The sequence below is a fragment of the Megalops cyprinoides genome, chromosome 1 (genome assembly GCF_013368585.1).
Source record: "Megalops cyprinoides isolate fMegCyp1 chromosome 1, fMegCyp1.pri, whole genome shotgun sequence".
NCBI lineage: Eukaryota > Metazoa > Chordata > Actinopteri > Elopiformes > Megalopidae > Megalops > Megalops cyprinoides.
In genome coordinates, this window is record NC_050583.1 from 27,700,510 (window position 1) to 27,726,427 (window position 25,918).

The 25,918-nt window shown below is 39.6% G+C and overlaps 1 protein-coding gene across 15 annotated transcripts in view; it reads left to right on the forward strand.

Moving 5' to 3' along the window:
* LOC118775956 (RNA binding protein fox-1 homolog 1) overlaps positions 1-25,918 on the forward strand; it is a 206,753-nt gene that overhangs the window by 106,420 nt on the left and 74,415 nt on the right. Inside the window, exon 1 of one of the 15 annotated variants that reach the window (XM_036526056.1) lies at positions 3,067-3,225. The exons of 12 other annotated variants lie outside the window; for them this stretch is intronic. Coding sequence is in view for 1 of the 3 variants with exons in the window: in XM_036526014.1 (XP_036381907.1) it covers positions 25,597-25,629 (33 nt within the window). In the remaining 2 variants the exon portion in view is untranslated. Of the gene's footprint in view, positions 1-3,066; positions 3,226-25,542; positions 25,630-25,918 lie in introns of those variants that run through there. 2 more of the 15 variants (XM_036526046.1, XM_036526014.1) reach the window with 2 other exon arrangements.

A 25,918-nucleotide genomic window follows, 5' to 3' on the forward strand; every position in this document is an offset into this window, starting at 1 on the left:
TTGCTGCTTGTTCTGCCGGTTCAGTTTTCTGTTGCCTTCCATGCTTTAATCCAGCACCTTCATATGCTGAAATTACCAGCCTGCTTCATAAAAGGATCTTGTTTTTGTCTTTCTTCACAACAACCCCCCCCCCCCCCCCCATTTGAATAATACATTTGATTACAAAGGCAAATGTTGTGTGTACAGGCCTGACTGTAGTGCCTAATTAACTGATGATAACAAGCTAGGATTGGCCTATTCCCTTTCACATGCAATCATATACATGGCAGTTCTTTTATCGCACCACAAAATTGACTTGCTGCTCTGACCCTCCTGCGGCTCCTGTTTTGTGCGTCTCCCTCTGATGTCTTTGCAGGAATGTTAATTTCTTCCAGCGTGTTCTAAGCAGATATAATTAACTCATTGTCATCTGAAGAAAGCCCTGCATAAAGCTTTGAAAGGGAGGTGGATCAGTTGCCATTGTCGAAAAAGTTGCACATCTGCATACAATACTCTGATCTAATCAGATATTACAGTAATCTTGGTTCTGCATTGCAGCTGGTATTTACATATTCTTCTGTATTCCTTTCTTCTGGTAGCTGTTTTATTTCAGATTCCTCTTCCCTGCTTACACAAGATTTCAAAGTAGCAATAGATGAATTTCCTTTTAAAGTACCATTCATAAAAAATCTATGAAATTGCATAGATTTCTAATTTGATCTGGGAGAAGTTTCACATGTATGCATTTTAAATATATTATTATTATTATTATTACATGAATACTGTTCTAATTTTGAAGTTTTTTTTATTTTTAGAGAAACATTGAAGAATAATTTAGTGAACTGCATTTGTAGAGACATCGACAACAAGAATGAGAGACTTTTTTGGCTCATGGATAAAATAGTCAATAATTTACTAAGATAAATGCAGCACTTGATGAAAATTATCTTGCTAATAAAACAAGAGGAGATAGGGGCTTCTTGTGATGTTGCTGAAAACAGAAAAGACACGAGCCTTTACGGAAAGCTCTGGTTAGAATAATAACAGCAGAATTGTCTGAGTCAATATATCCCTTGTCAGATCCACATCTGATGTTTGAATCAGCCAAGGCCATTTTCACAACAACTTTCCCCCCAGGAATATTGAATTATTTATCATTTGTATCTTTCCCATCCTGTATGTAGTTGGTGTCTTTTTTATTTAATAGTATACCATTTTTGTGTGTTTTCTTTGTCACCTTTTTGCTGCATAGCTAAGGTTTGCAATCATGTGTTCTTTTTAATAAATAGTGGCCATTGGCATTCAGTTAAAGTTGTGTTTGGAATGTGTCTTCAGCTACACCCCCAGTGCTGCAACCACAAAGGAATCACTTCCACTATATTTTGTGGGGAAAAATAATTTCTGTTTTGTCAGCATAGTACAATTTCCACTGAAATGAAAATACAAATACCTGTGTAGAAATCAAAGTTTACGAAGTGTGCTTACTTTTTTCTATTTTGGTGAACATTCATATAAAGAGAATTAATTTCAGCGTCAGTGTTAAGACAAATATTACCATACTACTACTGATATCATGTCATCCAGGTTTTTTTGGGTAACAGATGCTGTTTTTTAATATTCTGTGTGAGTACATTTTTTGAATTTTCACATATAGAAGAAATGAAGAAAAGACTCTTTATAAATGATAGATATATTGTAAAATGATGTTGTCTTCATTCATGGAGTACTACATATGGAAGAGTGTGACATATTCATTTTACAGTATTTATAAATCCACACTTCTCAAGGGGAAGCCCTTGGTGGTGGTTGTACAGTTATTTTATGTAATTACACAACACTATTTCTCACATTTTGTAAAAGAACACATGAAATGTTCACCACATAACAACAGATACATCTTATTTCAGCAACATTTCAATTACCTGTGTATTATTATTATGTGTAAGAGATTATCATTACGGGTTCATCAAGAGTATATTGTATAAGAGTGCTACCTCAGCCATGGTGCAGTTGAAAGGAAAGTCTTGTATCTAAGAATGGGGATTGGGGGTGGGGATGACTACACACTTATGTAAGCATAGCTGCACTGAATAATGAAGACACACATAGGTGAGAAAAGATTACATGTACTCTGGTATTACATTGCATATGGTTTCTTGTTTTCAATTGGAATTCATAACGATACATCCCCAAATTTGTTTTATTTGAGAGGTTAAACATCATTAGGTGATCTGAATAAAGTGTGATGTTTCAAGATGGTTTCCTTGAAAAGGAGCCAGAAAGCTTGACAAAGCTGTCTTTTCAAGCTGCTTCCAGAGATGGGCCTCCCCCACCTGTAAAAGATACAAGAAGAAAATGGATGGGGGGGTGGGGGGCTTATTGTTTTAGATTTTCTTTCATACCATGTAGGTGTCCATGCCATACCACCCACACAGTAAAGCAAGTGAGCTGTGAAATATATTCATTGTGAGAGTACAGGGGAAATGGAGGCGAGGAATTGCCAGTAATAATGTACGACAGCGAGGGGAGCGAGCCGACATCACCTGCATTATTTCAGTTGCCTTTTTCATTATAGGTTTGGGAAATAGGCAGCGATTCGATTATGGTGTGATTTGGGGTGGAATTGCTCGCCGTTCACTGACCCCATTGAGAGGGGATCAAATGAGAAGTCAGCTCAAATAAAGTTTATAGTGCATTAACTGGACCCAGCAATGCCGGGACCGTGATGCACTTTTCCCCATCCAGTGCTAAGGTTCTTTCCTTTTTCCCCCTGCTCCCTTTCTTTCTTTCTTTCTCTCTCTTTCCCTGTGTATTCTTTCCCCTTCTTTCTCACTCCCTTACTGTATCCTCAAACTGCTCAGCAGCTATATTTGTACCTGGAGGCAATAAAAAGGATTGGCTGCGATGTATGGGAATGAGCCGAGCTGGCCAATGGAGTGTGCCGAGAGCCCCTCCCATGTGCAAATCTCAGCTCCTCTGTAGCTTGTGAGAAAGCAGCATGATTAATAATACTGAGGGGACCTGCCTGTTGGATTATTAATTTCCCATCCCTCTTTCAGACTCTCCCTCTCTCCTCTCTCTCTTTCTGTGTGCGTACCCCTGATACTAGGCTTTTGAGTTTTTTTTTCCTTTTTTTTCCCCTCTGTTTGAGAGTGTGAGTTACATGGAGCTCTTTCCTAGCCACCGCTAACACCGTTCGGTGGGTATTCGTCCTCGCAAGAGCGTGCTTCGTACCCGGGTGAGTTGGTATGTATTAAAATCAAAATTCTGCCAAGCGACCCGAAGTCAAAAAGAAAAGGAAGACACTGTAATGAAATGTTATGTCAGACTATGCCTAAACCTATTTGTGTCGTTACTGTACCACTACTATTGGTGGCCTGTTAGAAAAAGGGAATTTCTCAGTGCGCTGATTGTATGTGTGTATGCACGTGTGTATGTGTACGCATGTGTGCCTATGCCTGTGCTTGCGCTTGTGTGTGTACGTGCGTGTGTGTGTGTATGAAATAATATGTGCGTCTGAAGGTGCCTGTGTGTGTGTGTCTGTGTGTGTGTGTGTGTGTGTGTTTGAGAGAGTCAGAGTTTGTATCTCAGAATGGGATTGTTCTGTAAAGAGTGGATTGAGCTGCTTTGCTGGTAGATGCCAGGCATCCTTTTATTAAAGCTAATTGAGATTGGCCTGTGAAAGACCTTGATTGTCCAAACAGGGTATAAATTGCTCAGCAATGGGAGTTAATGATATGTACTTGCAAAAGCTGGGGGTTTTGTTTCTTTTTAAACTGGTTGCTCATTTGGTTGGAATGTTGCTGATTTCATGCTGCAGTAATGACAGTAATATTTACACTGTGAATTGTTACTGTAACAGTAAGCATCAGTTGGGTTTTCTTAACATTTAGATATGAATTCCCATGTGTTGCTTTTTAGGGCAGATATTCTCTACTTCCTTTTTCAAGCAACCCCTCCATATGTATCTGAATTCTCATTGCTTGGCTGGGTCACATGCCCATTTAAAAGATGGAAGTGTCTCTCATGCAGGCAGTATAAAAAGTTGATAGGTTCTTTTTTAATCCTCAACTCAAGATATTGAATTCCTTATGGCCCTTGAATGTATTGTAATTTGACACGGAGGATAATGTGACTGTCAGATACAGTATTAAACATAAACATCTAGTAAACATGTATTCTTTGGCTGGTCTTCTCACTTGCATGCTTTATGCCAATGTAATGAAATTAACATATGATACTAATTATGTATTTCATAAATTTTGCATAAAAACACAAAAGAGCATTTTTTTCTCTCTTCCTCTGTCTTGCACAAACACACACACACACACACACACACACAAGCACATACATGTATGTGTGCACACACATACACACACCATTGCACTGTTTTATCCATATGATGCCAAAATAATTAAGGAGAACCATACTCTACTATTTTTTAGCCAGCTATTAAAATCAGTAAATTTGCCTTGAACCTAAAATTGTATCCTGCTTGAAAGAATATTGCATTTAATTTGAATATGAAAAAGCTGTTTAGTCATTCTTGTTCCAGGCCAGTGCCCCTGAAACTGTAACTATAATATCTTCACGTCTTTACTAAATATGAATGGGTGTGTGCACATAATATAAGAAAACATGTCATATATGTGTCACACTGATATAAAGGAATTATTTGTTGGTCATTGTCAACAACTGTCTAACAACAGTTATCATTACATTATTGTATTGACTAGTCATGGCATTAGACATACTCTGACTTACATATATTTAAATGCACTCGTGCTTTTAAATGGCCCTCTTTCATTGGAAACACTGACATGTGTAGGATTTTAGTGCAACTAGATATGAAATCTTTGACAAAAGGGATGAAGGTGCTTTGACACAAGAAAGACTTTTGTAGATAAGAGTGAGCCTGCATTATCAACAGATGGCACTCTGTTGAGTATGATGCATATACTGTATGCAACCAATATATGTGAGTTTTTTATATGCAGTCTCATATTTCAATAATGTGTCAGATGTAAGCATATTTTACATTTACAATACTGTGAGCTCTATCTTTATAAAAAAAAAAAGATACAAAAAGCAAAGAAATAAGAACATTCAACAGTGGATGTGCCTGTCTAGATAAACATAATTGTGATCAAACAGGACAAAAGCCTCAAATTGACATGACCACAACCTTCACTAGCATATTGTACTCCATTGAAAGTAGTACTTGACAAGCACAAGATAAATGTTGCTCTTTTTTATGTTTCGCTTTTAAACAAAAGTGTGAAATCACAGAAAAATTGAAAATGTGTTTCATAGCAAGTGTTTCCACATCAAGAGGACAGAACTGAGAACTCACAGGTTAAACCAGAGGATAAAACAACTGTTTCCCATGATTAAAAAGCAATGCCGAGGCCAACTTGGCAGTGAATCTGTGTATTGCATGGATTATTTATAAAGGGTGAAATAAATGCAAATCATGTAATTACAAAGTGCAAAGCCAAGTATTAAAATAAGAGAACAGAATTAATTCCTTAACAGCTGTGATGAGATATCATAAACAAACATGAATTTCAAATCAGCACTTAGTACAAAGTATGTATACCACATGTGCACAAAGTGTGTATACTGTATTAGATTATGGGATTGGACATTTCTAGTCTACATCACTTTTGAAGTGCTTGATTTTAGATTTGTAGACTATTTTCTTCTGAATGTTGTCTGATAAAGATAAAAATAAGTACTGAATACTTATTTTGTTAAGAAAACAATGTTTTTTTATTGAAAAACAAAGGAGAGTTGCTCAATAATGAGTTAAACAAACCAACTGTTTAGAACTGAAACAATTTATTGTGACTGCATTGTTTTACGCCATCTACCACTGCAGTGCCTCTTAACCTACTATGTTAATGTCTTATTCAAAATAACATTCACATGCTTTTTAAAGGTACATTTTGTGTTTACAGTTGAAATTTATGTAATAGCCAAAGTCAGAAAACATGCAATAGAAACCATTTTGTACCAGCAACTTTTTAGTGCATTTTTCTTTTTCAGTGTAATTACTGTTGTTAGAAAGGGGAATCTGATTTATCCTTTTCCATTTTTTGAGTCTGGTTTTGAGTGTGGCTCTAAAGAAGGCCTTGAATAGGTTTGTAAGATGAGGATCATCTTTAATTGGATGCTATATATATGAACTGAGCAGACAGACACCACTTAAATCATTCTCTCACATCTTGTCTCCAAAGACAATTCCCAATATAAAGCACAACAAATATTCTCATAAGAGCAGGGCTAATATTTTATTCAGTAGGAGGCAATTGAAATGCACAGGTTTAAACACGGGATGTAGTCAGTTATCCATATTGCTACATAGGTAAAAAGAGAGGGAGGAAAATGCTGCATAATTTATTACCGAGTCGCTTGCATGGCTGACACATTAGTTGCCAATAACTGTTATCCTTTGCAGACTGTTTCCAGGGCGCATAAAACCTCATTCAATTAAATGTAAATATTTTATGATTTTACTTCCACTGCACTGAGCAGGATTTGCAAGTTATTTATTTATTTATTTTTTTTGGTGCAAAGCGTGGCTTGTGTACCGATTCCCAATCTGAGGAGCACGAGAGCTCGCCGGGAAGTGATTACCACTTCCTGATTGCTCCCAAATTGAGTCCTCCTACAGCCTGACACTGATCCTGAGATAGTCTTCCCACTTAATCCTCACTACCAATTTGCCTATAGTAGCAGCTAGCAGCAGGTGATGAGGGGGGTGTTCCCTGCAGCTTTTTTTTTTCTTCAGCTGTAATGGTGTGTAAGACAGCGGGTTAGTGGGGCCCGGCTGGTTTTCTATTACAGGACCACCTTCTTGGCTGTGACCAACAGCTCCCCAGTAAATGCATCCAAAGTCAATGGCTCACCTTATAAAATCGAATGAGTTTAAGTTGTCTTTTTTTTTCCTTTGTAGCTGGTTTGTTTTGACAAATGGGGACTTGTAGTTTTGTTCAACAGTAGTCATTTTTTTGTGTTATGAATAATATCACTGCTTTGGTATGACACATAAGATATTTATATAAGATATATATATATATATATATATATATATATATATACTCGCAACAGTTCTGTGCATTTCTTTTCAATTTTACAGTTCTTTGAAACAACGCTATTCATTTCTCTGAATGTTAAAGTTACTTAATTCTCCAAAGTGTGTTCTTTTTGTTTCAGCTATTTGATACAATACTCAAGTATTAATTTCATGAGAAGAATAGTAAAAGAATAATAAAAGAATAAGAAGAATAAGATAAATAAAAGAATATGAAGAATAATAAAAAAACATGATCAGAAAAGTGTTCCCCTTATTTATGTTTTTTTTTCTGTTGAGTTTTTTACCCATTGGTGTATGGCTGCAAGGAAATTCAGAGTGTGTCGATAAAAAAGGCTATGCTAACATGAGCAAATTAATTCAATGTGCAGGACTTATTTGAATGATTACCTTGCTAATAACAGGGGAAGTGATGCTTTATGTTCTCTTCTTTGATCAAAATTTATGTTGACACCCTTTTTACTTGAATACTTAAATTAGCTTGTTTTGTTGTGTCAGTGAAAAGTCCAGATGAACAGGCCTGTAATGAGCTGGACACACTGAGGTAAAAAAAAAAAAAAAACTTGTATCAGATTTTTTTTTTTCATTTAGTGTTGTTTTTTTCATCACCTCCTCCAAGTGTGCAAAATCTTTGTGTCAAGTCTACACTACTTGCATAATATATTTAACTTTGATTCACCATTTTTCACAATAAACATACACAAAGCTAAATAATGTGCCGGAGGGCTTCCGCTTTTCATGTCTTAGTTATGGGATAGCGATGAGTAATTGAAATCCACACGCCAAACAAGATGGCATCAACCACCATTCATATACGATGCCATTTCAGTACTTCTTTTAATAAAAATGTTAATAACCTAAATGAAGAAACCCACATATAAAACATTTAGCATTTCAGATGTAGTTAACCTAGCTAACCAGCTAACTACTGTAATCAGCTTTGTAAAATGATTCTGATCATAGCTAACCATAAGTAGCTAACATCTCTGCTTGGAGGGAAACAATAGCATGCTTATTTGTTTACCCATGTTTGTTAACAGATTGTTTAATTTTTTGTCATAACTGATAGAGAAGCCTGAATATGATTCTTCGATGAGAAACTTTGCTTGAACATTCATTACAATATAGATCTGTATATTTCAATACTGACATTACCTGTTAATAGACTTAACTAATGACAGGTACACATTTGAAAGAGAATGTCATAATAACAAGGTGATGTTTTTTTTTGTTTTAGAATCCAACAAACTCTATATCAATAAACAGTGTCTCCTTGGTCATGACCACTTGTGTTTTTTTGTTTTTTTTTTTTAAATATGACTATACATAAGGCTTAAGCTGGCTTAAGCTTTGATTGGACTGTTTGACTTAGTTATATTTTATATTGGTGTCACTACTAAAAGCCATAACTTGATTTCAAACCACATAAATGGCACGAAAATTGCAATGTTCCAAATCAAATTTTTAGTTGAAATGTGAATGCTTTCATTATCTGGAGGGGTAGGGGTGCAGAAATTTCAAATCAATATACTTTTACATTAATGTATTACAGCTAAAGCTTCGAATGGACATAGTGTCACACCTGATTTCTCATGTATTATGAAGAGACAGACTGCAGAAATTGATTTGACAGGGACTTAAATTCTGGAACTGAATACTGCCAGTAGTATTGAAGAGTTTATGTAAGGTAACCTTTTCTTAAAGTCTGCATGATAGTGGCCATAACCCTTGTTATAAGCATACACAAGGCAGGTAATTATAAGCATTATGACAAAAGTGACACAACAGAAGTTACTTTTCCTAAGGGGGAAAAAAAAACAAAAAAAACCTCACTGTTGTGCATTCCTGTGTGTCATGCCTATTAAGGTCTTATGGATGCTACATAATCCCACTTCAAGTAAAGTGTTACCAACACATTTTTTTCTTCAGTTTTTCAATGAGTGCAACACAATGAGGTGGATTGTCATGTTTGTATGGAAAAGGGTGTTTGTGCTTGCAGGAGTCAGATATTCAGGTGGCAAGCTATCACCCTTCGGAATACTGTAAATTCTCGAACTTACTAAAGTGACCAATGTTATCACAGAATTGAATAACACTTTTTTTTTTAACATCAAAAGGTTTGCTGAATATTACTTTAGTACCAGCTTGGAGGATTTGATCAATCTAATGAATTCTTTTACAGAATTTTAAATCCAACCTGTTAAAACTCTTTTGACATGCTAAAGTAAGCTTTTGAGAGGATCTCCATTTCATCTTTATTGAATGCCAGCAGAAGAACTCAGTCCCTTCACACCACAGCAAGAGCTTGTCAATAATTCAATAGACTCAGCCTTGATGGGCCAAGGCCTAGATAAGACTTTAAACAGCTGCGATCAACTTCTCCAAGAGTGATGTCCTGTCAGAGTCCAGGGGATTTCTGTATTCCCAGTCAGCAGCTTCATACATTCCAGGGAATAGTACGTGCTCTGGTGCAGAGAGAGGAGCTGAAGAAGCTGTAGAGACACAGACACATATGTTCCTGGTGTGCACTGTTCACAATTTCTCTCTATCGTACATCTTTTTAGTTAGCACAGTGTCAGTGACTCGTCTAGTTTCTGCACAGCATCTGGTATGGCTGGCGATGAGATGTGCTGACATTGATTTCCGTATAAGAAGCCACACTTATCGCTAGGTGTGTGTGTGTGTGTGTGTATGTGTGTGTGTGTGTATGTGCGTGTGCGTGCGTGCGTGCGTGTATGTGTGCGTGTGTCTGTGTGTTTGAGTGAGTGAGTGAGAAAGACCCAGACACTGGCCCTGCAGTGGTGTCGTGCAGGGCTGTGGACCAGGAAGCCAGCAGGGTATCAACCTGAAGCGGTCTCATGTGAGGGTGTTATGTAATGCAGCGGGACACAAGGGAGATCTGACATCTCTTGCCTGGTGATGGGAGGCACAGTAAAGCACAGAACCCTTCTGCAAATTTCGCCTGGATTTGAGCAGATAATCATCAAAAGCATCATTAAAATAAACCTAATCCCCACCTTTTGTATGGTGTCTCTGTACTTAGAAGTCAAGAGTTTTATATCCTGTCACCTATTTGCTTAATTAGCAAGCAATTCATAGGATTTGTGCAAGCAGAGTGGCCATGTACAACAGTTTAGCCAGCCTTATTAGATGGAATCTTTGTATTGCAGTGCTGTCTGCAAATGCTGTTTACCCTCTTTTTCATTTTACTCGATTTAAAAGAAACATAAAAAATAAACTGTCCATACCATAGTAGCTTGTCACCTTCGTGACTAGAAAGAAAACCTTTCATGATTATTTGGCCCCTGGGTTTTTGATGGGGGCGTTTACTCAAAACAAACCATTAAAAATAGCCAAGCCAACATGTACACTTAGTCTGATTTTAAGTATCTCAGGATGCTGTTTCCAGAATTATATTTAATTCAACACTTGACCTGGCACTGGGAATATAAATTAAATAAATCATATTACATTTGGCAGCTCTACGGAGGTGCCAATATAGGACGGGTGTATTCATAATGTTGGCTTGAAAAGCAAGTCGTAACAATGTATAAAATCATTAAACTTCTGTGTGGAGGAAGCAGGGCTGGGAGAATGTATGAGAGGGGGATGGAGGAGAAAAAAGGGAGAGAAAGAGGAGCTTTCTAAAAGTGCTTTCGCTTCGGGGCTGGTTTTAATGAGGGGGTCCCTAATGAGTTGTCCCTGCAACTAGCTTCAGGCCTAAACAGATGAGGCAGGGATCCTGCTACATTTTTGATGGAATTTGTGCTGGTCGGGGAGGAAAAAGGGATGAAGAACAAGAAGAGGATAGAAAGTGTAGAAAATTAAAGGAAGGGAGTGGAAGAGCAAAGAACAGGTCCAGAAAAAAGGTCTGTGAAGTCTTGGTCATAAATGTTTTACTGACCGGTAGTCACTGTCCATCATTCGGGAATGAAGAAGAAAGTTGTAGTTGTAACCACTAATCGAAATCTGACACATTCCTGCAGTGATACAAGATCTGGACATGTTGGATTGCATTGTAAAGCTGGGGGAGGATACTGTTGTGTAAGAGAGCTTCAGAGACCTTTGAGCCTGCTGTGTGTGCTGGTGTGAGGTGGTGAGGAGTAGGCTTACTTTTGGGATGGTCCATATGGGGCTCTCAGTTGGCTCACTGTTTAACTCCCAGAGTGAACTGCATATTTGTTTACGCCGCGGTGCACTTGCCACTATGATGTAGATTTGAATTGGATGTTTTATTTTTATTACAGTTATTTTTTGTGAGACATTTTATGATATTAATAAGAACCACCTTGTTTATTATTCTCCTCATCATGTCTTTGTATCTGAATAATTTAGGCTGTCTAATGTGTGAGGTTTCAGTTCACATAGCTTATGATAACTGCACTAATATTGCAAGGTCATTGGTATGTAGACATTTTGATGTGTAAAGATGGAACATGCTGCATTACAATCTGAGAGCCTGTTCTGAGGCAGGGGAGGCAATGGCCTGAATGGTAAACATGTTCAGAAAGCAGAGTAGCACAGATGGATTAGAAGAGAGTGACACATGTACTGTCACTGTGATGAAGATGAAAATCACTGAAGTGCATATGAAGGACTAATTGCTTCCAAAGTGAAACACTTTGGACTGACAGGATCAGAATGAGGTGCCCGACCTTAGGATGCACCTGTTCACTGTGACCGTCATTAGGCGAGAGAGAGAGTTGAAATATATGAAAGCCTCCCCTGGATCGTGTGTCTGCTGGTTGTTTCGGGGCATGTCTGTGGTGCATTGGGCTGAAATGTGTCAGTGGAGGCTCCTGGCTGTGGAGCACTGCATAAAGGCCGCACCAGGCTGCTGGGAGGGAGGCAGGGGAACCAGGTGCAGGGGCAGCTGTCTCTCCAACGCTCAGAGCTGCTGCGCTAAGCAGGAACCAAATGTTCACTGCTTATCCTTTTTATGTACCCTGACCCCTTGCTTTGTGAAGCCCTCGACCTTTGAGAGAAAAAGACCACAGCCTTTTCCCCATTAGGTCTGCCTGTGCCTCAGCTGGGCCAGCTCTGTAGCATGTGGTTTTGTTTACTGCAGGTATGCCTACAGATGGCACAGATGGGATGAGTGATAGTTAGCAATGTTTTCTTAATAAAAAAAAAAAAGTGAAATATGAAAAAATTGAAACAAAGTGAAATGAGCTCGGAAACACAATCACACCTTTGTTAAAAGACTGCAGATATCAGGTTAGGAAGATTCCTTTTTTTACACACTGCCTGTCTCTAGATTATGGATTAAAACAGATACTGTCATGTCATTATAGCATATTGATCCTCCCAAGGTAGGATATGATAGGTAGCCTAAATGATTTTCATTCTTAATACAACAAGGTAGTGTGATGGACAGATGGCCTCCTAATTTCAATAAGAAGAAATATAAAATGACACCTTGAAGTATGTCCTGGTCACGCAGTGTTGTTTCAAGTATAACTGATCAAGACCAATGAAGACCAGGCAATGAACCCTTGACCTTGACTTTCCATATTATTCCTGAGGTTGACAGAATTTGTGATTGATCATGAATATGAATATGGCAACCACTGTCGTCATACATGGTCAAGGCCACACTCTAACACAAACTCATGTACTGATGACTGACACTCAGATGCTGCATGGCTGCTCTGCCCCTCAATCCTATTAGATATCACCCATACAAAAGTCTCCTTGTGTTAATGCATAGCATGCGAGTAGTGGAAAAGTATTAACTTGTGTGCATTAAGTGTTAAATTACTTTTACAGATAGCTGGTTCTATGGTTCATGTTCCTTGCTCTCTATGGAACATTCAAAGACATTTTTTTTCGAGAGAAGATTCAGTATTTTTATTTAGTAATGGCCCTGATCACTTGGAATGTATGTTCATCAATGAAATAATTCTGCCAAACCTTTACCAAAGGTTGACATTTATTAAATCATGGTGAAATTCTCTCAGGCAACCAGACGCCTTATTCCTAAGCATGGGCAGCAAATACAAATCAAACGAATTCAAAATTGGCTACAGTGACTGTGTATTCATGATGTTCGGCTCATCAGCATATGGATTCAGTCCTTGTTTATCCCAGATCATATCAGCTTCAGAGGGTGCCTTAGCTTGAAGTTCCGCATAAGGTTCAGTTTAATGGAGTCCTGCTCCTGACAGTTCAATTATAGCACTGTGTATAGCTGGCATTATTCCATCAGTACCGCCATAATCTGGAGCTGTAATATGCAGGATGTGCCGAATGCTTATTTCTCAGACCTTGGCGGCAAGGACCGGCCAGCCCCATCACTCATCTCCCAATTCCCTAATCTAATACATCTCTGTGGGGTGTTGCAGAGGGTTCATTTAAGTGTTAGAAGCTGCTCTGTAATTGTTACATGTGCCAGAAGCGACCTGTACCATCTGGGTGAGAAGAAAAGGAGTCGGTGCCGCTGCAGGGAGGAGGATGAGAGAGGGAATGGGGGAAAAAAAAAGGCGAGAGAGCGAGAGTGGGATTCCATTACAGCGCGCAGCATACCTCAACAGTGGTCAGAGAGCAATTGGAAAAGCTGAGGAGTCGTCAGTGGATATATTTGTACTGAAATGTCAGGCTATAATGAAAGCGAGAGAAGTCTACTTTATTTCTGTGAGTTTATATGTGGGCCCGCTACTGATCTCTTCACAGCTGCTAGAAGGTGGCAGCAGTAAATATGTATATAAATAACAGCAGACCTGAAATGTCAGGCTTGTATTTTGGCTTGTGAAAGCCACACTCCACACTGTTAGGACTTCATGGAATTTTCAAGGTAGGCAAAGGAAGAATTTATGTCAGATTCACACATTTTGCCAAACATCCTCATTTTCTTTCACTGATTTGTGAAGAGAATGATTCAGTCGTGTCATTTTACCATTAATGAGCTATAAAGCTGGATCAGAAACCATTTTCTAAAATTGTCCAGTGAAATGTTTTTACTGTAACTCTGGCACACTAACACACTGGTTGCCTTGGGAACACTATAGGGATGGTATAGAGTGATGTTTACTCACAGGGTTCAAACACGGGTGGTAGGCTGGTGCATACAATTATCTAGAAAACATATTATCCTTTCAATGTTTAATAGTGTGTTGCTTGGGTTGTATTCCATTTTGATCTGTTGCTCCTGGTGTTATTTTGCTTTCTTTATTATGATTAAATAATGTCTGATGGGTTGTTTTATAAATGTTTCAGAAGATACAGTGAAGTAGGTCTGTGACGATGGATTCGAGCAGGTCATGGACAGTGCACCGTGTATATCAGTGAAAAGAGAGCGTAAGATATTGGTGATAATTAGAGCAGTGTTAGCAGAACTGTTCCACTGTGCATGCTGAGCCGATGTATCTCTTTGCTCTTGTGTGCAGATCAGCTCTAGGGTAAATACAGAGCTTTGATCTGAGGTTCCCAAAGCAAAGATATCGTGTCACAACACTGTGCAATCGAGACTGAGAGTGGCCTCATCCATAGCGCATTCCAAATATTTACAGAAATTCTGTCTGTGAGAGTGAATAGCAATGAACTCCAGTCCACTGTCAAGCTCAGGGTGCAAAGGTCGGCTGTTGGCTGTCCTCTTTGTCTCTCCTGCTCTGTATTGTTCCCAGTAAACATTCCAGCAGTGTATTATTATCATCTTCAACACAGATCCCAACAGTAAGCAGGACTTCAGATACTTGGCTTTCTGTGTGAGATTATTGGCTGTGTAAGAGATTGGAACTGCATGACATCATCACTTCAAAAACAAAGATTTCTGGAGGAGAAACACAATTTTGTCTCTAATGTATCCAAGTCTGCTTTGACGCAATTGCTTGTATCACAAATAGGAAGACCATACCTAAGCCACATTTCATATGCCGAGAAAATATTAAAGGTCCATTGGGATGAACTGAAACATGTGGTTGTGGCATTCTAAGTCAATATGAGTGTGCACCATGAACAAACATCTTTACAGCAGTTTGTCTACACACTTGGGCCCTTTGTGTGCCTGTTATGTGCTATATGTATGATTGCATAGACATGTAACCCTTTCGCACGTGCGGTCACCCCGGTTAGCCATTTAGCACATACGGTAGAACCAGTGCGAGTAGAACGCTAGATTGGAAAAAATTCTAGCTAATGTTAGCTTTTAGGAAACAGTGATTTAATGTTAAAAAAATATCGCAAATGCAGCGGTGAAAACTATGAGAAGCTAGATAACACTAATGAAAACATAATGACCCATGTAAAGTAACAGGCGCACTACATAGCATAAAATAAGTTACGTGCGAAAGGGCCACTTGACTCACAACAGCAGGTTCTATCCACAGAATGATGAGTTATGCAAAATCAAGGTCTTGGAAGGGTTCTTAAGCATGGATTTCATTTATTTCAGTCAGTAAAGGAAATGAACTGAACCATTTCTTGGTATTTATATTGGGGTGGGGAGGGAATATTTTTAATGGGACTGCAGTTCCCAGCATAACTTGCTGCTCAGGTTTGGTCTGTGGGTAGATTGCAGGGCCTGAGGAGGGTCTGAAGTTCAATAATTTAGGTCAGCAACGTCTGCTTACACTCGGTGGATAACACCTGAGTAAATCAAGTGAAAGGGAACCAGGGACAGCAGTGAAAACACTTCTTTATAGCCTCGGAAATTACCTGCCCCCAGGACCCCTGAGGAGATCTCCACTGAGGTTGGAAATGTATCTGGCAGTTTATAGCGCTTTACAGAAAACATGAAGTGAATGATGGTGCAGCTGATAGGCGAAAACCCTGATAACCCTGTGTAAACCCCCAGGATTCCATCCACCACACATTTAATTTCCAGCACTTTCTCTCCACCAGATTGCGACTGAGCATATCCAAAGGGACTTAAACCATGAGCCAGCAATCTCAATATGGGTGGAGGGGGATTTCAGCTTGTTGCTCTTTGTGCACACACACTCAAACACACTCAGTAAAACAAACACAGACACAAGCGTGTGCATTCTCACAGACCATATTAGTAGATGTGCTTTTCTTATGAAAGGAATGATTTATACATAAGACGCTTGTTTAAAGACCACTGCAGGTAAAAGGTACACTCTCCTTCTCTTCCTTCAGATGTTTATTTTTCTTTTTTTTTCTAAATCTCTAACACTTAGCTGCATTCCTATGACCTGCTGGACTGCACTGTACTGTAGCATGGATGGATGGGACAATAGATTTGCTTTTTTCTCTTTGAGACAACATATTCCATAGAGTAGAATAACTAATAAATGCAGATTTTTAAAATTACATTAAAAATATTGACTTTATGTTTGCAGACATGTTTGATGCATTGTAAAATGGTATGATCTGAAACATACATACAGTATGTAAATACAGAATGGGAAGACAGTTGATAACAGGCAGCGTCAATGCTGAGGTTATCAAAACTTGTATCAGAAGACATATTAATTTTTTTTCTGGAAAGTTGGCTGGGACCTGCTTATTTCTGGCACCACCTCATTGTTGCCCATGGTAACAAGCGTATTATGTGTTCTTTAAAATACTGTGGTGTGTGAACAGAGGTATTCATTTGATTAGTGCATCATTTAGAGGCAATTGGCAGTTCAGTTGGAAGGTGGGTTGAATGTAAAATTAGCCACAGATGCACAATACTCAGGCGTACACAAGTAAAAACCTCTGATCATCTGTGCAAAGTGCAGTGCGGACAACATCCGGGAAATTATACGTCAACTAATCGATTAGGAGTACAGCACGTCCACCATGGTTTCCCAGAGTGCTACAAAGCACGCGCTGGCAGATGCAGCTGTGTTTCCCGGTCCGTTCTGCACAATCCAAGGTTGTCCATCTGTATCAGATTCGTTCAGCTCACACCATACCTGTGTGGCCACTCCAGAAATCATTATGCCTGGTCATGCCTTGCCGAGATACACTTCATACCATTCCTCATGACATAATCATCCGAGGCTCCATAAGATCTGTTTGCAATTTTAAGCTTTTTTCTTCCAATTTCTTTTATTTTTCTCTCTTTTCTCTCTTGTTTTCTTCTCCTGTTTAGCATGCAGTAAAAATAGCACAGCTCTGTGATCAAAGAGTTTTATTGTCTAGGCTGCTCAGCTATCTATTGATCTGCAGATAATATATAGTCCATGCTATTTGGAGGAGCTGGAAGGAATTTAAGAGTCAGCTTCAAAGCTGAAGATGGTCCTACTTAAAAGCCACTGAACTATAAAAAAGGTAATATATATTAAACCGTTCTGTTGTTCGTAAGATATAGTGCGGACAGAGCTGCTGGAGTAAATGACATGATTCCAAGGTCAAACAGGATATGTGATGAATGTTCCTTCAACATGCTTCTTTAAACCAGAGAGAAAAAGGGGGAAAAATTACTTTCTCTGTCCAGTGTGCTTATGTTGCAGCGGAGACTCGCTTTAGGGGTCCTCAAGTTCACTGATTTACATTTACTGATGTACAAGCTACAACACAACAATTAAGAGTACATGTTCCTCACAAGTATACCTGTAATTACAGTTGATACTGTTGTTGTTAGACAAACAGCAGTTCCCACACAACACACATTCATATGGGTTTTGTCAGCATCTAATAAAAAAGCAGTCTAATGTTATCTGGTTAATACAACACAATACTATGGTCAAATCAATTTTAACTGATGGCATTTAACATGCAAATGACTACAAAAACATATAGGAAACAGTGTGGCAGTATAGGCATTTATGAAGCATGTAAATTGACATATCTTTGCTTATGTTATTGTTAAATTTCCTCATGCTTTAAATATCCTGACAAAGAATACTTGTTGCACTGGTAATGTCTCTGATCAGTAACAACTGCACATTCATGCTTGGTAGAGAATGTCCCATTGTCCACAGGTCCAGGTTTAGCAAACAGGGACATGATGACTCACGGTAGATTAGTTACAACCTCCTTGATTTGGGACTGACAGCAGCACGCATGACTCAGAGATACCGGAAGCATCCTCACATTGTCTGTGAGAAAAGAAACCTTTGAAGATTATTTGGCATCATATGTCCTCCACAAATGTAAAAGCAAGAAGGCAGCTTATGACTGACTGCAAAGTAGTTACTTTTTAAAAAAAATTGTAGTACTTTTTTAATAAAATACATGATTAGACACGTGTGACACAAATCCTGATAAAATGTAGCATGAACAGACATACAGGTGGTGACATTGTGTTAATATTTAAAGACATGGAAGTAATTATGAGGCCAATTAAAGTGTAAAGTACACAGCAGCATTTTGAAGGCACCATGTAGAGCACATCTCCCCATATTGTGCATAATGTCTGTTTAACAAAGTAGAATATTTGAGAAACCTCTAAAATATGTGTCATCAATGCTGTATATTGAAACAGTTTATTACTATGTGCTTTGTACATTATTTAAATAACAAACATCTACTTCTATCAGCAATATTTACCCATGATACTAACCACAGTTCTGCTTTGGTATTCACTTCTCACCACAATAGTATGCTGCTGGGTACCCATACCTACCATGAGATGTTTAAAAGGAGAAAGGAGAAGTAGCACTTCATGTCTGTCCCAACCTTTGCCTAGGGACCTTTGCCACATTCTATTTATTCCACTCCAGCCTGCCCGACTGAGTCCCAAAAGATAAAATCCACTAAGTGAGTTTGACAGTTTCCAGGCTGTCGCCATATGGTGGGGACTGTGCTGCTATCTGTCTGGGGCTGGCGAATAGCTCTCACCTTATTAAGATGGCAGTGACTACATGCAAGCGCAGTTCATGGGGGGCTTGTATCCACTTTATTGGGCTGCTCCTGGGACCCAACCCCAGCTCACAGCTAAGAAATTAGACAAAACCATACTTACAAATGACCTTGTGGTAATGAGTTGCCGAGCTAAGTTTAGGAGACTTGCTATTTTACTTCTGCGGTAGAGCCAGCTGCAGAGGAAAGTGAAGCACAGTTGGAGAAAATGACCAGGCCGGACTGACCCTGTGGAACCTCGGCAAGTTTAGTACACCAGAACAGAAGACCTGAGACTAAGAATAGAATTCAGATTTGTCCTGCTTGAACAGCAGGGAGGATACTATGGACTTGTGATCAAACAATGCATACACAGTCCTAATAGGCAGCTAAATTTACTGGTGTGGTCAAGGTGTCTTTTATATAGGTACATCAGAGACTGCACCTGTGGTATATCTGACTGAAATTATCCGATGTTATCCACAGGGAGAAGCCTACTCATGCAAGTGACATTTGTGTTTGCATTCTGAAGGACTGTGTGCTTGATGTGCCACATCGCACATCCCCACTCTTGCTAGTGGAATCAGAAGGAGCCCAACATATTGCACACAAGGAGGGTACTGTGTTTTTCTATCATGTCCTCCAAAAGAAAACCTTTGCATAAATCATGTACTGTGTTGATGACCAGGCTGTACTTCTGTGGACAGGCATGCTTTGAATCTGAGGTGGACATTTCACACTGGAAATGCTGGAGGTAGCCTGCTGTCGCAGTGCTGTGATATCCGCTCACTGGAGGCTCAAGTGCGTTCTGTGTGATCCTACAGAGAGATTTCCTCTGTTATTGGTATTGACTTGACAGGATTGGTGTCTGTTACAGCACACCGCTTAATCCAGATCAGCCTTTAATACTAATTAAACTGCTCGGGGACAGTCTCCCCGTTTGGCAAGTTACAAACAGGGCACATCTGCTTGCTGCTATTTTCCCTCAAATCCCTTGACCTGCAGATAAAATCTGCCTTTTTGTCAGATAAATAACAGAAAGGGATTTGTTTGCCTTGAAAGAAAGAGAGCAGGTTTAGAGGCCTCTGCGCGCTGAGTGGAGTACCTGCAGTTTCCAATTTCCCATCTGGTGGCGTTTGAGCTCATTAAGGTTACCCCGACAGAGACGCCATTTGACTGGATTTTCAGCACCGGAACGAGTTTGATTCATGCCATTGACACAAGAGGGGGCATGGGGAGAGAGGAAGAGCAGAGGGAGCATGGGGGGGAGGGGGGGGGGGGGTTGTGGGTGAAGAATGGGGGTTTGGCAAATGGCTGCACGGCTCTCACTTCACTGGATGCTGCTTCCGCGTACATTTTTTAAACGATGTTTAATTAAAGATGCACAGTGACAGGAGGGGGACCTGCACAAGGCCAGAGAGCTAATCCTCTTGCTTTGCACAACGTCCCCGCGTGATTGTGATTGATGAACTGATTCCTCTTTACATCTTCATTTGCATCACACGCTAATACCCTCAGGCAGAGGGGCCCTGTGTTACCAGATGAGAACTCACTCCTAATGTGGGCTAATATGGTAATGGAAAGCAGACAAGGTGAGACACTGTGTGGCTGGTCCACTGGGCTCGCCCATTAACTCAAGGCTGTTTGTGTGTCCTTCCAGGCACTGAGAGCCTCAGAGGCTTCCTGCATAAACACATTCACTGACCCTTTTTAACCTGATGGTGATGGGCACAGAAAGAAAATAAACAAGGGCTGTGTACCATTTGCTGAGAAAATAAATGCATAGGCTAATTTTTGGTGTTTGCTTGGCATTGTTCAGGTGTTTAAAAGGCCATTGCAATGCATTACCATTTTGCAAAGATCAAACATTTTTATTATTGCCTTATTTTGAATAGAGGAGAACATACAAGTTCTAAGTCAAGGGTTGTCATCAAATCATTCATCTCATTGTCAAACCATGAATGGTCACCGTTCTTATTTATTTATTTATTTTCCACTTTGGCATAAATAACATGCCTTGGGGTGAAAGGTGGTTGTTGTGCAAACTTGAAGTTGTCTGATGTTAATTAATGTTAACTGTGACATCAGAGTGAGAGCACTTTGTCCAATTGCTGACTAGGTTCTGCAGTTGAGAAGTTGGTCCTTCTATGTGTGGTTTTAGTAGGATATGGAGGGAGACCACAACAGGACTCTGCTGAAGAGGCGCCCTGTGGACCAGAATGGGAACCAGCTGAGCCAATCCTCCTGAGCTCATGGTTCACATTATTCTGCCCAGAAACAGCTGGCAAATTTGAGTCAAATAAATGTCCCCATTCCTCTGAGCATGCATATGGCAGAGAGCACCTATTTTCCAAATGGGAGGAGGAAAGAGGGTTAAACTGTGATTGGCTGTTGCATTCAGTGAAAAAAAGGCAGATCTCACAGGAGGTGGTCAAGGCCCCAGATGATGCCATGTTCTCATCCCATGCCCCATTTCCACATGATCATGTCACTGATCACAGACCCCTGGTGGTTCACTGCTGTGACAAGGGACAACCTGGACTTCACCCTGACTCATGTTGCTGCAGGTTGGTTTTGTATTAGTGCTCCATATGAGGGTACAGATGAGCCACAGTAACTGTTAGGGTACCCTGACATTGTGCCGTGCTTCTGAGGATTAAAGGCCTAGTTTGCTAAGGTTGAATTGAGGAGGGAACATTATAGACATTAGCAGCATTAAGGGATGTTATAATTATGTTTGCACAAATGAAATTTCAGCTTTTTTTTCCTTCTTCCGTTTCTTCAATTCACTGGACCTATTAACAGGGCTTTAAGCAGAACATGTTTAAATGACAGAGCCCTGTCTGAGGTCTTTGAATTCCACCTGCAAGCCATCCTGTTCACAATAGAATAGAATGTTTCATTTTGTCCATACCCAGCTTAATTCTCAGATCAAACAGTGCAAGACAGTGTAATTGTGGCTAAATCTTAATTAGCACACCTTGTGTAAACAGTGTTCATAATTAATCTGCATGTATGAAAGAACTGGGAGACAGTGAAAGAGCTATATTTCACCACAACACAGGAAACACAGGATTACCTATTGTTTTATTTTACTTTACTCTTTTTAGTATTATTTTTGTTTTTTGTTTTTTTTGTTTTTTTTCTGAGAATTTCTGCTAAAGTGTTATCCACATATAATACACTGATTTTGTTTGGCTAAACTGACACACTGTTATAAAGGTAAAATTAAATCAGCCAAATGTTGATTAATGATTCACTAGACAGGATCACAGCCCTATTGCTGTTTCAGTCTTTTGCTGTAAAGTATTTTAATCATACACCTTTCTCATATGGTTTAATTATGATTTGTTTTGTTATAGACAGGATTTCATTTCAAGATATGCATCACACTGCACCATTTCAATAACTGTATCGCATACAAGGTCATAATTCTAGTTTGTTATTCTAGTAATTAACTGTAAAATATTGATGACTTCTTTACAGATTGCAATGTAAGCCTATATTTCTCAGAAGCCAAGACATGTAGCGTCATCTACAAGTCAAATTAGTTATGCAACAATTCACTTGAGGTTTTATTGCACTCATCCATGCTAAATTCAACATATTTATCTACAGATCAATAAATAGTATTTATCTAAATTACATTATATATACACTATATGGACAAAAGTATTTGGCCACACCTGTTTTTCAGGGTTTGGGCTAGGCCCCTTATCTCCAGTGAAGGCCAATCTTAATGCTTCAGACAATGCTATGCTTTGTGGCAGCAGTTTGGGGAAGGCCCTTTTCTATTCCAACATGACTGTGCCCCAGTGCACAAAGCAAGGACTATAAAGACATGGTTTGATGAGTTCGGTGTGGAAGAACTTGACTGGCCCGCACAGAGCCCTGACCTCAACCCCATCGAGCACCTTTGGGATGAACTGGAACGGAGATTGCAAGCCAGGCCTTCTCGTGCAACATCAATGCTTGACCTCATAAATGCTCTACAGAATGAATGGGCACAAATTCCCACAGAAACACTCCAAAATCTTGTGGAAAGCCTTCCAAGAAGAGTGGAAGCTACAAAAGGGGGGACCAACTCCATATTAAAGTATATGTATTTGAATACAGTGTCATTACAGTCCCTGTTGGTGTAATGGTCAGGTGTCCGAATACTTTTGTCCATATAGTGTATATATTAGTTATTTTGTATCTGTATTACTATCCAAATTGTATTATTTTCCAGCAAATTAATCAGGAAAGGAAAGGTTAGCTGTGAAAGCTAGCTTCTTATAACACTTTTTTTCTGGTTGGAACTACCTTTCTCCACTCACACCTCTGGCTATTAGCAAGTACTGCAACATTAAAAAAAATTGCAAGGAGAAGATTAACTGCAGACTATACACAATAGACTGGTGATGGGTATGCATTTTTGTTTTTCATATTCATTTTGTCCTGAAGGTAAATACTTAGCTTTGGCCAAGGAAGGAACATATCTTAAAATATAATATTATTTGTGAGCTGAAGACAGATATCTTTGCTTAATACAAGTCCTTAACATTTTGAGGGGGTTTATACCATGTATTTCAGACTTAGGTTTTTACCCTTTATGGATACTGTCCCAGTTACTGTTACCAGGCTGTTCGTTGAAATTGACATTTTCAGAGACGCAGAACCTCCAGCATCTTCATTCATATGTGCTTTGTATAACCAGGAGAAACAGTCTCATTTGACCATGCACTCAAGTGTGTGCTTGAAATATACTGCACTGCATCTGAAAAGGAGAAATTGAATTAATAAATCAGTGAGCCCAATCGCAAGATGATAAGAAATGGAGCTGGGTTGGAAGATCGCGCGCCTCTCGTTTTCTGAGTGCCCTCCCCCTCCTCCACCCCCCTCCTGTCAGGCGTTTGTGTGAGGGTGCTGTGTGAGGGTGCTGTCACATTAGCACAAGTGAGATGGCTTCTTTTGTGGGAAGGAGAGCTCCTTTTGTATCGGGAGCCATTTGGGAACTCAATAACTCCACTTTGAAAGCTTTGCATTATTTAAAAGCTTTTTTTTTCCCCAAGATCAGGCTTGTCTGACGAATCTCCTCATCTCTTATTCTTTTTCATGTAAAAGCATCCACTAAATCTGTAAATTTGTGTCGCACTTCAGAGGGAAAACAAAGGGAATTTCTGGAGTGTCAGGGAGCTAATGCAGACTCCTCGCGGTTTTAATTTCCGAGATGATTGAGCAGGCAGTGGGTGGGTGGGTTGAGACAGTGCTGCTGGGGAATGACTGAGCTGCCTGGGAGTTTCCAGTGGCCAGCAGACCACAGATGAAGCCTGTAAATAGAGGATTTGTAACAGGATGAACCAGCTGGACACCACGCACTGACCAGGATTACCTCCTCCACAGCCACTGTAAAAATAATGAAACACAGGCTCTGTTGACATTGACAGGCTGGTGCCCTTCCTGGGAAGTGTGCCATCGCTTCCTTAAAGGCTCTGTTGGGAGGCCACATGACAAAGCTCCTTCATAAGAACAAACATGCTTTAAAAATAGAATGAGAATCAAAGCTCTGACGTTTCAGACAAATGTATGGATCATGTTTTAGAGTACGCTTTTATTTACTGTAGTCATTTTGGTTGAGTGTGAATGAATGATACCTTCAGATTTTGGGGTGATTTTTTTTCCATCTTCAAAAAATATACTTGCTGAAGAGAAGTTTAATTTCTTTGCATTCTTATACCTCTAAGCATGAATTACCAGTCTTTCAGTTGGTCACCTAGTCTGTTCTGGGCACTGTTTGAATAAATCCATGAATGCTGAAAAATTATTGCATCTGAACATTATGACTATAATCTGATGACATATTCTGTTTTGACTTCCTACACTTTCTATTATGTTAAATTCAGGCTTAGCATGAGCAGTTGCCTTCAGCCAAGTAACTACTAATGCTGCAAATGCACCTCCTTTTTTGGCAGGGGTAGATTAATTTGACATAATTCTATTGGATTACAATTGGATTATTAGTTGAACAAAACGATTATTCTGGATTTGGTTACCTACCACAAAAAGGAGAGAGACACAGAAATAGAATACACCTCACCAGTGAACAGAATAAACATCCAAAATATCCGTAAACCAGTTAACTAAAGCAGTGAAAGAATCGACTAAAGAAAAAAGCCTCTTCTATGTAAATGTATACTCACACATGCAGAGGACCAATATGCTCATATATAAGATCAAGCAAGCAAACATCCATAATACCATAGTTTGTGCAAGAAACCTTAATCCACTCTTTTTTTAATATGCTGAATATGCTAGTGGTTTGCACACAAGTACTTGAACGCACTGGCATACACATCCTCCCTCATTAAAGAAATCAAGATGCCATTTCCCTACCCTAGGAAATGTTGTCGGCTGCAGTATTGGGAAGATAGACTAAGAGGAGGGGCCAGTTGTGATTAATGGATGAGGCTTTCTGCAGGGAGAGAGAGAGAGAATGAGTGCAAGAGCATACGTGAGTGAGAGAAAGAAAAGGAGCGTGCAAGACAAAGAGTGAAAGAATCAAGGAAGTAAGAAAGCAAAGGATCCCATCTGGATCAGGTTTGGGGGTAGGGAGAGCACAAGGTCGGTAAATGCCTGCTTTAGCTCCCTCCCACTTTACCACTGTGCCCGCCTACCTCCTCCTCCCCACTCGTGCACACACACATACACACACGCTCTACACACAACACTGAACACACGCCCTCATCCATAATTGATGCTGGCTTTGGGCAGATGCTGCGGGCCTCAGGACTAGAGCAGCTGCTAAGTTTATGGAGGAAAAAGGGAGCAAGATGGTGCAGCAGGTATTTTCCCCTGTTATTTTAATAACAGGGCATGTTCTCTTTATTTTTCGCCTATTTTCCTCTCTTTTTTTGTGTGCTGTGGCTGGGGAGTAAAGGGGAAGCCTTGTTCGTGTGAGTGTGCCTTGAAGAAAGAGGGAGCCCCTTGTGCAACTCTTTTTCTAGCTTCACTATCAGCAGCTGGTCTTCTTTTTTCCCTCACTTTCCCTCCGCACTCTCCCTTTCTCTGGCTTCTCTCTGAACTGTACTTTGCATTAGCATAGAAGACAAAGATAACAAATTCCGTCCCAGA